The sequence below is a fragment of the Alligator mississippiensis genome, chromosome 2 (genome assembly GCF_030867095.1).
Source record: "Alligator mississippiensis isolate rAllMis1 chromosome 2, rAllMis1, whole genome shotgun sequence".
NCBI classification, from domain to species: domain Eukaryota; kingdom Metazoa; phylum Chordata; order Crocodylia; family Alligatoridae; genus Alligator; species Alligator mississippiensis.
The window spans coordinates 150,347,257-150,361,956 of NC_081825.1; the positions used below are offsets into that span (position 1 = coordinate 150,347,257).

Consider the following 14,700-nt stretch of genomic DNA (forward strand, 5'->3'; position numbering starts at 1 on the left):
AGGCTATTACGCTCTGCCCTTTTTTCACTGGTATAAAAAGGTCGTTGATGGAGGAGTTGGTATCTGTGGTAAAAAATGTGTGTTCAGCAATAACATACATATTTTGTATGCAAGTTGAATATTGGAAAGGGTACAGAGAAGAGCAGTGGAAATTGATTAGAAGTCTAGAAAATGTGACTTAGGAGAACAAGGTTTTCTTGTTCTTGCGCACTGTTACCAATTTTTCCAATAGTATAGCCACCAAACTTTTCTGTAAAGTATGATGCTGTTCTTGGGGTAGTGCTGGGCTCTATACCACACTTGACTGAACTACTCATAGAAGGATGGGTAGATAAATGGTTTTCAAATCTGCTGTTAGTGTGCTACACCTTTATGGTATGTTTTTAACTCTCTTCTGACCTGTTTCTGATTAGTCTCTCTCCTTTGCCAGTTTCCTTAAGATGCTGTCACAGAATTGCTGATTTTGGGTATGCATCGGAACAAGAGTTTTAAATGTGGACCAGTTGTATAAAAGTTAATAGGAGGTTTCTAACGCACAGAAATCAAAAAGGATGATAGATGGAAGGACTAGAAAATATGGCAGTGGAGCGCTATTACAAAGCAGGCTCTGTAACCTTGGCTTCAACTATGTTCACATTATGCAATAGGTGAGTTAGAGACCTACCTTAAGGCAGAGTCCAGACTCAAGCATGCCTGGGCACAAAGCACATAAAAATGGGTAAATCAAGTTCTTATGCATAGGATACTGGTTTAAAATTCAAATTAAGGGGTTTTAAGCAATGGACTTACCTTTAGAAAAAGGGAAAGAACATTCATGGAGCTTGTTTGTTTGTTAGTTTGTATTTATATGTTCAAAGTACTGTACAAGGTGAGATACTTAGTATAATTATGTATCTGACTTAACTCCCTTGTTACTGACCTTAGTGACTTTGAAGATGACATGAGGTGCTTTTATCTTTCCCAGTGGAGCATAACGTGGCTGGTGGAGAGAGCAGTAAGCTGTGACTCAGGAGACCTGGATTCTATTCCTGGGTCAGCTGGGTGACCTTAGGCAAGTCACTTAATTGTTCCATGCCTCAGTTTCCCCCACCTGTAAAATCGGAATAATGATACCAACCTCTTGCAAAAGTGCTTTGAATTACTTTACAAGCCAGGTATTACTTTAATGAATTTCTTTACTTCTTAGAAAATGTGCATTTTTACCTTTAGCATATGTTTTATGCTGTGACTAAGTTGGATATACATGAACTTAACTGTGACTACTACAAACAAGCATGCTTGCACAAAACTCATTTGTATATGTGAAATATTTGTACTGGCCTTGTACAGCCAAAGGTTCATACCTTGGTCAAACCAAAACAAATTTTTCACAGAACTCTTGCTTTTCTTCTCTTCTCAAACTTCAACCTTTTACTCTGCAGGTATTATATTTGTAGTTTGCTTTTGTAGAAGTTGCAGTACTCTGAAAGCATTAAAAAAAACCCCCAAAACTTTGGCTATCTTCCTCTTTTGGTGCCCAACTGTAAGTTCCTTGAACAGGGTACAGTATTCTGAGACACTCAACACACTGCATTAAGGTATTTCAGCTTGGACACCCAAAATTACTTTTTAAAAAATACCCCCCCCCATATTCATATTTATATAATGTAAACAATGATATAATCCACCCCCCCCACACACACACACACACTGTCAAAAAGCACTGTGCTCCTTTTTGCTCAGACTTTCCAAAAAGTTTTCACTTTGGGCAGAGTCCAAGATTGGAAAATTATTTTGGTCCAAAAGTGTTTTAAGCAACTGTGGATGGAGTAGATGGACACAATTGTGTCATCTGCTATAACATCTTGTCAATCTTTTCAACTTTTGTCTCAGTCTAATTTGTTTTTTGTATGTAGTTTTTAATTTTTATTGGTGAATTTGCTTTCCACCTGCTCTCCACTCCATGCCATGTAAATAAATAAAACTTTCTTGGTAACAACTCAGTATTACAAAATGTTTTGGGTTTGGGTTTGTTTTGTGGGGAATATATCTGGAGCCAGTATTTTTGTTATATACTTATACACCTACTGCGCTATGGAAGATTGTAAGGATTTTGAGTGTGTATTTTGGCTGCTGAATTTGTGTTAACTATTGGTTGAAGGGAGCTGCAGTAGCCTGTTTTTCATAATTGTATTGAGGAGCACCCAAAGCAGGGGCCAGGTGCTGCTGTTTGCTTAATGAGCATACACATCACGGTTACAATCCTGTGTAGCACTGGGGCCCAAGAGAAATTAGACATTTAAATAAAAAATTCTTTTAACCTGGGATTCCAGGTTATGGGCATCTGCAGTTTACATGATGCATCTATTTTGTAACTGACTTTCAGTAATAACTAATCTTTATTTCTAGACTAGTTAGGATTTTTGTTTCTAAAGTGGACCATGTGATGATGAGCATCATACTCTGAAAGGTGTTTTTGTGGTGGTTGCTGTAGATTTCAAGGGCGGGAGGGGATAGAAGAGCAACAATAATAAAAACTCCCACAAAATGTTTGGTGGCAGAGAGCTCTACCTACTGAATCCATGTTTTACAGAACCTCCCCCTTCTCCTGTTAATTAGTAAATCCCCCTTGTCTCTGCACTCCCCCCTTCCTCTTCAGCCTATGAAATGTAATTACATCTGGAGAGCCAAGCAGTAGGGAACTCTGTGTTCTAGCTGCTTGCCTGTTTGTACATTGTCAGGGCTTTGGCACAGGACCATTTATGAGCATGCAGGCAGATCTCTGGCAGAGAAAAGTACTGTGTTTTTCCACTGCGATAGGCTAGTGCTGGGGTTTGTTCTTTTCTTATCCAATCCTCCAGTTTTCTTGTCTTGACAGAATAACATGTCCATGTAAGGAGGTGGATTGTACCATGAAAACTTTTCAGAAAAAGGGGTAGGTCTGGATTGTTTAGGCACCTGGGATTGGAGTTGGAAAAACAGCTGGTTTTTTGAGAAGTTGCAACAGCTGATAACTGGCTTCTAGCACTACGCTGAGGAGCCTTTTGCGCAGCTTGTAGACCTTTAAACTGGAAGTGCCTGATCTGGGGAGCTGATAAATCAGGAACTAGCTAACCTCCCTGCAGGTTTGTAATGCATCAAGCCAGAGGAGGCCCCTGGTGCCCGGATGTCTATCAAAATTAGTGTAATCCAATGCTGAACTAGAGAGACTTAGCTCAGGGAACTGTCTTTGGGAGTAGGGAATACTGTGATATTTTAGAGGTTGCAAATACACAGAAACCAGGAAGCAGCCAGAAAGCATCAGCAAATGGGAAAAAAAAAATTTGGCTGGGGGGTAGGGCGGCCAGTTTGGGGATAGGGGGCTCATGGACAGAAAATATTTGCCATTATAAACTTCACTATGGCTGCCCAGTCAAGGTAAGGAATTAATTTAACTTTTACTATGGTGTAGGTTTTATTGAGAACTGGTACCTAGCCTTACTTTACAGTGTCTTCCTTCCTCTGCTACTACAGTTTGCTGTTCTGTGTGAGTAAATTGTGTTTAAATGTCTCTGGATTAAAATCCTGCATGGACTTTTCTTCTCTTTTTGAATAAAATGCAGTCTCTTTTTACAGTACACACATGGGCATGAAATAAAATGAATAACTCCCTGTAAGCACTCTCTTTATCAAAACAAAAAGTTTTAATAGATCCTTCCTTTATTAAAACTGATCATCTCTTTTGTGAATTGCTATCTTTTTTTCTTCTGGAACTCTTATGTTAGCACCTATAAACAAGACTTTTATGGTAGTTTTTGTCAGTCTTATAAAAGGCAAGGGATGTGTGTATATATTAGACTTGCACCTTTTGGAAAATTAGCTGTATAAAATGGTAGCAGGTTTGTTTGTGTGTAAATCTTCTGAGTAGGCAAATGCTGAGAATGTATTCTGAGGTTGTGAAGAGGAGAGCTTAGAAAAGAATGATTAACATTAGTTGTCAGTGAAAGGAAAAAGCCATTCTACCAAACTTTTTTTTAAATCACCTTTTACATTTCAAACTGAACAGAAGTTCCTGAAGTATTCATTTTACAGGTTGTGGTTAGGGGGAGAATGAGTCCCTTCTATAAAAAATTTTAAAAAAAATCACAGTGCATGTTTCTTATTGTTAACAGGTTGAAATGCTTCCCTGCTGAGCTGTCCCAGCTCACGTAACTTTTATCTGCTTTTAGGCATTTAATACTGTAGTTATGGACACTTGAGAAATGAGAGAGAGAGAGAAACTTCTAGTAGTGTAGTCTTACAACAATCAATTCTTCCTCCCCTTCAAAGGGAAAAGAAAAATGGTGGCATCTCCCAAACTGAAGTTTGGTACTAGCAATATTTTTATAGCTGTTCTTTCTTCCTTCTTTTTGAGGCCAGAAATGGATAAAGCTGTGGGCTGCACAGCAGTGTAAAACATTGGCTGTAGGAAGTGAAAATGGACAAATACTGGCCTACAAAGAACTGAACTAGTTCTTTGGGATTTTTTTTTAAAGCTAACTATGACTTCCATTGTGCAGTGATAAGCTTCTACTTTGCTAGTGGATGGAGACTTTCCTTTCTACCTTCTTTTCCTCCGTATGCTCACATCCATTTGATTTACAGGGCTGCATTATCCGTGCGTTGCTTTAATATGCCAATGTGCTGAGAGAGTATTTAGCATAAATCTTAGTGCCTTTGACTGGCTTTGACACTTGGCTTAGTCCCAAATACAAGGACATGCTTCAAGTCCCAGAGGTTACACTGCTATTTTCTTGGGTGGCAGGAGGTCATCTGGGAAATAGATCTGAGCATAACCCCCACTGTCAGCAAACTGACCAAAAAAGGGCAAGATTGCTGTTGAGACCAATGACAGGCACCTTTTACTGTCCAAGAAAGGCACTGGATTATTGGAGCTTATGTTCGGGGTGCTGAGAATGGGGTTATACGCAGAGTCCAACTGACCTCCATGGAAGGGTGGCAGTGCCACAGGGCTAGGTTGATGGGACGGGGCAAGTTAAATGGGCATTTCCCCTTGTCTGCTAACTTGGAAATGGAGCAGATTTGGGACATGTGCATATTTTGTCAGTCTGTTATTCCTGTTCTTACCATCCCTAACCCCATTTGTTCCTCTCCACCTTTTATATGTCAAGACGCTGTTAGGTTCTTGGTGATAAAACTGTACCAAACCATTTCAACACGCTGTATAAGGATGGAAGGAAGCATAGCGTTCCCTAAATAAGTGCTAAATAAGTGTTTGATTATCTGCACTGTGGCTTGGGTTGGAGGGGTTAGAATATGATTTGCGGTATAGAAGTTATGCCCATATATCATGGCTGCAGGAGGTGGTATTTAAGCAAGAGAGGCATTTTATGTTATCTGAGCTCACTGTATTTTGTTAGAATGTTTCAGAACATTCTTGGCTTTTCTTTGCCTAGGTGAGGTGGTGGACAAGTACTGTTGATACATTGCTGGCCTTCTCTTGGACTGTGTTTTGTTCTTTGTGGCCTCTGTGAACTATTGCCCACCTTAAGCAATAAAAGCATCAGGTGGCAATATTTTGAGCAATTAAGAGATTTCAAGTTTGGGGCGGAGGGCTTTGGAGTGAACTTGGTACTTGGAAGCTCTTAAATTCTCATCTTAGCACTGTCACTGGCTTGCTATGCATCCTTAGGCACCTCACTTAACATCGGGCTATTTCTTCATCTGAGGGAAGGGATAGTAAAAATTTCCTGCTGTAGCTCAGAAGGGAGTTGAGGATTACAGCAGTGATCATCTCTAAAAAAGTCAGCTTGTTCCAAGAGATGGCTTACTTGTTTCCTGTTTTAGTTCTTGAGAAGGAAATGTGGTATCCTAGGCACCCTTGTTGTAACTGTTGGAAAATGCTGGGGGTTTTTAATGATGACCACTATCTGGTTAATACATACATGTAGTACCAAAGGGGAAAATTGTCTCCCACTCACTTTCCCTGGGGAATGGGAATGAGCTAAATTTTACTTTCTGCCTAATCTAAGCATAGCCACATATATAGGTAACCTCCTAAATGTGAAACCAATTCATTGTGGATTTCTGGCTTCCATAATAACTGCTGCATACTTTTCCCAATTAGCAGAAAAATTGAACTGACAAGATGGATCAGTTGTATGGTACAGGAAGAACAGATAGAATTGGGTTAGGTTCACTGCTATTTACCTTAGCTGTGATAGTTGTCATACACCTTCCAGTCTATAGTCTGTTGGGGGACACACGTGAAGACCCCATACTTGCACTATGGATAGTATCCTGGCACCAGCATTAAAGTAAGTCTTTATCTGCCACTTACAGCTGAACTTAGTGGAGTTTGGGCTTGATACCTGGCTCCTGCCCCTTAAACATAAGGGTTGAGCCCATTACCCTTTGTGCAGCTGGTGGCTTGTAGATGTAGGTCCAAGTATTCAAAACAGACCTGGATCACTCAAAATAAGGACACCCCAAGTTTTGAGGCTCATAGGGTGCGTGTGCGTGTGTTCGCACACACGCACTTGAGTTGAAGACCCAAAAGCTGAGTGTCTTGAAATGGAAAGCTTCTTTTGAAAATGTAATCTCTCTTTCTCTAGCCAGAGGGATTTACAAGCCCTGTTTAGTATAGGATGTCAAAGCTATAAACTGAAGAACTCCATTAATTCGTTCCTTTTTTTAATATCTATATATAAAAACATGTATATGGACGGGTAAAATAAATTGTACGTGATTTAAGAGAAAAGAAAATTGTGGTGGTAGGGGAGATGGGTACTGCATAATTCCTAAGCAGTAACATGGAGCCGAGCTGCAGGCAAGGTCGTTATTTGCATGATGACAGCTGATGTTTGAAAACTGGAAAAAAACTGTTTCTTAATCTTTGTAAATACGCCATGCTGTGGCACAGCCATAGGAAAGGGGAATTGCTGGACATGAAATCTAAGTATTGCACATATCTGTCTCTTCTATGCATCTTTGAATGTTGTTTCTCCTGAGTCAGCCCTGCAGGGAATGTTAAGGGAAAATACCAGAACAGTCTGGGACTCCTTTTTGCTCTTCTAGCCCTGAAACTCAAGTCGTGCCAACTGCAGCCTTTGAGAGATTAAACATTACTTCCAGTAATTTCCGTTGGTGGGTTGGTGGGTGGGTAATAAGTCTTACTGGATGTATGAATAAGAGATAGTTGTTGGGCTTATTTCTTTTTAAAAACCCTTGGTTTATGATAATGTTTCTTAGCCAGCTTCTGTCATGGAAAACCTGCTAGCATGAATTGTGTTGCTTGGTTTTGTTCCTGTGCGTTCTCAGAGTCACGTTAAGACAAGATCTGAAACACTTCCCTGTCTTTCTTGATACACTGGTTCTGTTCATACAGGTGGGAATGAGTGGTGTTGAGACTAATGTCCCAGTGCTGCTACCAAGGGAGACTGCTGCTGAGAAACAGGCCTTGCCCACTCACTCCTGCTTTGTGCGTGCATGACCCCAGCAGTTAATTAGCTTACACAGCCCAGAGGGGCCCTGTGTGCACAGCCCAGGCTGTTGGAGAATGGCAATGAGACCATATCATATGCTCAGGATCCCCTAAGCCACCTCTGGCCAACCTGTGATGTGTGCATGGACTGTCTTTGTGTATGGCACGCAGCAGATGAGGAAGGGAACACGCAGCACAGCAGCAGATAGGGCAGAGAGCAGAGCAGCAAACAAGGCAGGATGCACAGGGAAGGAAACAATGTAGAGCAGCAGGTCAGGCAAGGAGCATAGGGTTGGGAGCAGGAAACAGCAGCTGATTGGGCAGGGGAAGGGGATTAGAGTGGCATTTAGGGAGGGTGTGGGGCTAATTTGTGGCACACGTGCCAACAAGGCTGGCCCCCATAGCCTAAAGCCATCCATGCTGCCTAATTATTAGGGTTGGGCATGCTTGGAGCAGGAATGATCAGGCAGGCTTGGCTCTTGGTGTGGCGGCCCTAGGCTTGTCCGGGACGCAGCATATAGATGGCCAATGTGACATCTTTTTATAGCATAGATTAAGGCCAAGGGTGCTTAACCTGTGTCCTACAGACCAGATCTGGCCCCTGGCACTGTGGCATTAGGCATTAGGCTTGCAGAGCTCCCCACAGATTGGCCCTGCACCATTCATCTGGCCCGTGGGGCCAAAACTGTTTTTGGCAAAACATGGATGGAATGTGTTTTGACAAAATTGACCCATTCCATTTTTTTTAAGTCAAAACATTCCATGACAGTATTTAAATGAAATTCTGCTAGAAGTCAGGATTTTGATGAAACTTTTTGGCTGAAACCTCCCTGAATGCCTTCTTGCTCACTCACCTATATCTTTGGCAAGCTGCTGAGGAGTGGACAATCCCTGGGAGTACCAGAATGAAGTAGGTATATGGGTTTTCCATTCACCATGGAATGCAGTAAAACCTGAATTTTCTCATTTTTAGGAGAAAAACCCTCATTTTCTCTTAAAGGAGAAAAATGTGGGAAACCGTGAGTTTCCCTTTGCAGACTGGCCTCATAGCCCTGGCACCTGGGGACCCCCTCTGGCAGGGCCTAGGGGGCCGTGGGTAGGGAGTGAGGGGTACCAGCAGGGGTGGGGAGACTGTGGGTCAGGAATGATGGGCAATGGCAGGGGCAGGGTACCGGCAAATTGGGGCTGCTCAGTGCCACAAAGCAGTAGGCAGGGGACAGCAACAGCTGCCCTGGTGAGCAAAGGGAGCAGGGGGGGCTTTGATTTTGCATGATAAAAGAAAACCCAACATCAAATACCAAAGTTTATATATATTTACATTTTATTTTATTATAGTGGTTGAGGCACTGGTAGGCTTCCAAATTGCTTTAAAATTATAAATATATCAATAAAACGTTGTGTTCCACTCATACCTATATATATTGGTAATCATGGAAAAAATGTGGATTTGGGGGGTTTTAATCAGAAATTTTGTAATATAAAAATTTATAAAAGAATATGTGATTTTTAAACAGAGAAAACTAGGATCCCTGCTGATTAGCATGGCTTCTGCAGCTTCCATTGTCCCTGGGTTTAAGGCAGCCTGTGAGGTGGATTGTCTGAAAGCTGGGGTACCCTGCAGTGCAGGGCAGAGAACAGAAATTCTCAGAGGTGCTGAATTTGGGGCTCTGTGCCCAACTTGAACAAGAACTTTGACATCTTGAAATCCTTCATGAAATGGAATTGGTATTCTCTGCCCAGCCCCAGTACAGTTAAAAAGGGCTTATTTTCAGGTTGTAACATATACAATATATTTGAGCGAGAGAGAGAGAGAGAGAGAGTTCTTCCTCCCTGCTCTAGTAGGAGAAAAGCTTTTACAAGGTTAAAATGCAAGATGCAGCATGAAGAACAGGAAGCACAGTTTTAATGAAATATGGAAATTCTTTTCAGTATTTTCTTACTGAATCTCCCTGTAGTTAATGGCACCATGAGGTTCTTTATTACCTTTAAAACAAAATATAAAAGGAAGCAGAGTGAAGTACTTCTCCAGAGTGGTAGAACATTGTGCTTATCTATAGATGGCTACAGGGTAAGGAAAAACATCCTATTTCCGCAGCATTCCCTGCAGTAGGGCATTCAAGTGTGTGATTGTTTTAAAATGCATTTTTACTCCAGGTAATGGGGAAACCTACAAACTTGTATTTATTCTGTATCGAAAGGGTGGATGGCACAGTCTAAAGACTTTCTCTCTCTTTCTGATGGCATCAGATATCAACTTCCAAATTTATGAGCCACTGTCTGGTATTCTCGCTCAATGTGCAGATTCTGTCTATCTCATCTGAGCATTTGTAGAGATTTTAACTTTTGATTAAGTGCTGTGCTGTTTGTTGGGCACTGTATTCCCACCGGGGACTGTCCAAGAGGTTCATTTTGTAAAGTGTTGTTTTGAAGCATCAATATACAAATCTCAATCTGTTCAGCTTGACCCACGCTTCTCTGTCAAGGTCATGCCCAATGGGGAACTTATCTAGTGTTGGTATAAAACATTGTAGAAATAGATCTGACCTTTCAGCCCACTCTGTTGCTGCCTATAGGTTTGGTTCAGTATTCCCGATCTCTTCCAGGAGTTTATGGGTTTCATATACAAATTGTTTATAACTTTTAAGCCTCTTAAGCCTCCATATGTTTGGGTCTTCAGTTAACAGTTGATGAAGTAGATGATTTTTGTCATCCGTTGCTTCTATTGCCAGTAATGAAGTTAGGGTCTGTCTTGTATCACTTGGTCTAATGCCCAAGAGTACAGGGAGTACATTTGTGTGTGTCTGTATATAAGTTGTGCAACTTGTTATGAGTCTCAGTGCACTAAGTACAGTGTTGAGCTTTTTAATGTAACAACTTCTGGGCCATACAGGAGCACAATATTCTGTTGGGGTTATACAATTGCTAGTGTGGTAGTTTTGAGCACTTTGAATTTGGCACCCCATGTTGTGCTGGCTAAACATCTTAAGGCAGAGTCTAAAAACTGATTGTGATGTAATAATGCCAGAGCCTCGGAGCATTTTTGTTTCCTATGTCGGCCAGGAGATTCCCTGATTTTTGGGGCAATCTGCCCTTGATAAGGGTGCCTATAAGGGAGGTGATGTGCAAGTATGAGGAATCTGGACTTGCAGTGCATCATTCTGAGAGCAGAAAAGAGGCTTAATATTAAGAGGGCACACTTCATGCCTGCTTGTTTTCGTTCCCTTCTCTACATCCCCATGATGTGTCCTACCTTCCACAGTTGTGTTCACTTGAGTTGTGGGATTTCCTCTTTCCACTAGAGCACGGGTTGTCAACGTGGGTTACTTGGGAAGGGGTTACATGCAGGTGGGCAGGGATGGAGTGCCGCCACATAGCACCCCACGCTGCCACCTCCCAGGAGCAGGGCTTGGGCAAGGGAGGGGAGACGGGGTGCGAGGGCAGTGGCATCCCTCTGTGGGCTGCACAGGCACCAGCCAGATGCGGGGAGGGAGGGGAAGCTTGCGTGTGGCAGTCACTGCCCACCACCTCATGCTGCCGCTGCTCCACATCCGGCTGCATGTTACCCCCTCACCTGCTCTGTTGGCTGCCGGGGGTACACGTTAAAAAAAGTTGAAAACCCCAAGAGGTTTTGCCAAATGGAACTCTTATGTAAGGAGCTGAAGGATTATCTTATATCCTTTTATATGTTGTTGTTTAAACAACATGTATGTAAAATCATGCACAAAATATGTCTACCTTGTTGTGTAAATGCAACTTTTCTTTAAAAAAAAAGATGGGACTTTAAAACTTATTATAATCGTGCTCCTCTTCCCATGTAAAAGAGAGAAGGAACTTATTTTGTTCCAGTTTTTATACATTTAAAAAAATACAGGTTTTTTTTCTACAGTCACATCCATAGTACAAAACAAAGCAAGAACATCAACTCCTCTCCTCCCCCCCCCCCCCCCCCCCCCCGATTTCTTATGGAGCAATTTGGACAAATACAGTTAGTTTGTGTTTCAGTTTCATGGGGAGTTTAGGATAGAATCATTAACTGAGTGAGGGCAGATGTCCTCCTTGAGGTAAGGCATCGAAGTGCATATGAAAGGCAAAGGTAAATTATGTACTTTTCACTGCTAAGGGCAATGTGTTCAAACTCTTGGCAAGATATCTGCAAATGCAGAAATGGATCTTGTGAAACTTGGTGGATCTACTCACCTGCACAAAGCTAAACATGTTTGGAAACCCTTGTAGGACCATGGCCTTAAAATTTCCCTTTGTTCTTCCATTCCTCATTTTTGTGCATAACTAATATTTCTTCTCCAAAGTTTACCTTGTATAGAAGGTGTTTAATGTTCAAGGTACTTGTTAAGCCATGCAAATATTTTAAAAAGCTTTTGTTTTGCTGCTTTATGCTGTATCTTACCTGCACTTCTTAACTGTGGTAAGGAGAGAGTAAAGAGTTTTGGGGCAGAGTTGGGAATTTGAAGAAGAACTTTGCTGGTGAGGAAGGCAGCATTTTAATGATAGCTAAAGTACTTCTTCAGTTCTGCATTATCATGCGAGTACATTTCATTGAACCACTTGTGCTCAAACTGATACCACTATCGGTGTTCAAATAGGCAGGCGTTTATCATAGGTACCATATGGTTTTTACAGGCATATTTGCATTCTGGACTAGGTTAAGTTTAAGGTGTTGCTTAAATACAGTGGCTTGAGTTTGGCCTTTTTATTTGTTCTAAGAAAATAAAATATCTTGCTAAAACACTGACATAACAGTTAACAAATTGATGTTGTTTTGTTGTTTCTGCAGTGTTGCACATCCCATTATGAAGAAATTATGTCTCTCTCAATTTTTCCCTACTCCAACAGAAATGTTAACGTTTAACTTGACTGAGAACAGGAGAGTCCATTCTCAGAACTTTAAAAATCTGTTTCTGCATTCTGGTGGCGTTTTGCTTCCTTAAAAAAAAAAGGCAAGAAGGTAGAATTCTTAGTAAAGCAGGAGCTCTTTACTTAAAAAAGAGCCATATGGCAGTGTGTATAACGTCAGGTTTTTTTACTTAGAATATTGTATGTGCTAAAGCTGTAAACAGCAGATGATGTATTAATTTGTCCCAGTGTGAGCAACTGTGTTGCGGGGGGGGGAGGTGTTACATATGTAATTAGGAAGTACTCCTTTCCTCCTCCAACTAAGGCGCTCAGGCCAATGCAGTTACAAATATTGATGATTTGTTTGAAACCTGAAATGGTGAGGATTTTCCATGTACTTAGTGGTATAAGGATATTGATGTTGCACTTGATTTCTATTCAGAAATCACTTTGGGTATCACTGCTTTTAAAGTACCCTGAGACTGAGAAAGGTAAGCATTTCACAACTTGGTTTTTGATACAATAGCAAGTGCTTGATTGTAAGCAAACTGAGGTGCCTCTAGTCTAGGAGTGACTACTTGTTACAAATACTTGGCCAACTTGTACTTTGTTAGCCACACACCCCTCATTCCCTCCAGAGCAAATCAGAGTTTCTGTTAGTAAAAGTGTGGTTTTGCTGGTATAACTGCATCTACATTAAGACTTTCGACCCCATTAAAACCATGCTTCGTCATATCACTCACTGATGTAAAGATGATTGGGATGGGACTTTATGTTTTATTACAGAGCCTTTGCTGGTTGGGGGCAGGGGTACGATTCTCTGCCCCCCCCCCCCCCCCTTTCCTCCTGATAGAGCAAGTCTTGGTCATTTATAGTGATGTCCATGACTGGCCTTAAAGTTTTGCTGGCATCTGCTTTTAGAAGTGTGAAAATATTACATCCCCAACTGACATAGCTGTGTCAGCAAAACTCTAGTACAGGCATAGAGGTACTGGCAAAAGTCCATTTGTTGTTATAGCTCACTTGAGGAACTGGTGAAAACAATCGTGGGCAAAGATGACTGGCTGGTGTAAGCTGTCATTTGTTGGAAGACTTTATAATGTGGCCTGAGTATATTATTTCTTTTAATGGATGCGTCCTTCTTTCTGCATAATCTTCAAAATCTTTTTTTAAACTGGGCTCCTCTGCCTGCCCAAACAGTTTACCCATTAAAACGGAAGTCCCTCAGTTGTAATGAAGAGCTCATTCATTCTCTCTTCCCCTTGCCTGCAAAGCTCAGGCTCTTCCAGCCTGATAGGAGCCACAATAAACAGATGTTTTCCAGTGGTCTTGTTTGGAATTCCACATTCTATTTTAACTTAGTCATTGACCAAAGCACCAAAATTTTAAACCTACTTTGAGGATCTTTTCCCTGCATGGTTTCTGCGCTGGTGCAGTACTGGTGTGGCACATCTGTGCTTGCAGGACACATCTGGGGCATGGCAAGTCTGTGCAGCAGGGACCTGTGCAGTGCAGTGGGGGGATTTGCATATTGGGTGAGGGGAGGCATGTAGTAGTTGGGGACCCATCCAGTGCGGTGCAGGGGGGGCTCACTTGACACACTGGGGGGCTGTGCGATGTAGTGTGGTTGTGGCTTATATGACACAGGGTGTGTGGCCTCTGTGACTGGTGCCTCCTGTGGCCCATGGCATTCAGAAATTGGACAGGTCTGTTCTAGTGAAACAGTTAAATTGGAAATGTTTCATGGTCCTATGCAGATAAAACAATGCAGCTGCGTGGTGAAGCTCTAATTTATAACAGGAGATAATTTTATCTGTGTTGATATTATACTACTTTTATAGTGAAACTTGTTTTTTTATTAGTCTGTAACCAAGGTGCACTGACATTATGGGAAAAGTTCCCTCTCTGTTCCTGTCTGAGTCTACTCTGGTATAAACAACTGTGTGTAGCATTGTTCCGTATTTTAAAACATCCTTCTGGTGTACGCTCAGAGTGTATGTGGCTTTTGTGCTTGTTTTTGGGGGAAGTGGTGGGGGAAGGAAAAATTGCATTATGACTAATGTGTAAAATAGAGGTCATACAGTCTATTTCTGACTTCGCAGCATATAAAAGGACTTGGTACAAATCGTGCAACATCAGTGCCCCTTTTTCTTTATCACTAAAACTGGAATTAATAATAATAGTTGCATGGGATTTGGTGAGGCGTTAGGCATTAGCATTTGACAAGCATTTTGCTGGCAGATAGTGTAGAAAACTGGAGGCATGCAGGGAGGTGGGGCAGCACTTGGCCACCACGGTGAGGCTCAGGAAGCCTTGCAGTAGGGGCAAGGCAGTCTGGTGCTTTCTGCTGTGTTAGGTAAACTAGACAGTGCAGGCAGCTGTATCAGGCCAGATAAGCACTAAGGGGC

The 14,700-nt window shown here is 41.7% G+C and overlaps 1 protein-coding gene across 5 annotated transcripts in view; it reads left to right on the plus strand.

Annotated features, from left to right (window-relative positions):
- AFF1 (ALF transcription elongation factor 1) overlaps nucleotides 1-14,700 on the plus strand; it is a 241,207-nt gene that overhangs the window by 62,200 nt on the left and 164,307 nt on the right. Inside the window, exon 1 of one of the 5 annotated variants that reach the window (XM_059722273.1) lies at nucleotides 2,776-3,104. The exons of 3 other annotated variants lie outside the window; for them this stretch is intronic. Coding sequence is in view for 1 of the 2 variants with exons in the window: in XM_059722272.1 (XP_059578255.1) it covers nucleotides 3,380-3,396 (17 nt within the window). In the remaining variant the exon portion in view is untranslated. Of the gene's footprint in view, nucleotides 1-2,775; nucleotides 3,105-3,131; nucleotides 3,397-14,700 lie in introns of those variants that run through there. One more of the 5 variants, XM_059722272.1, reaches the window with a different exon arrangement.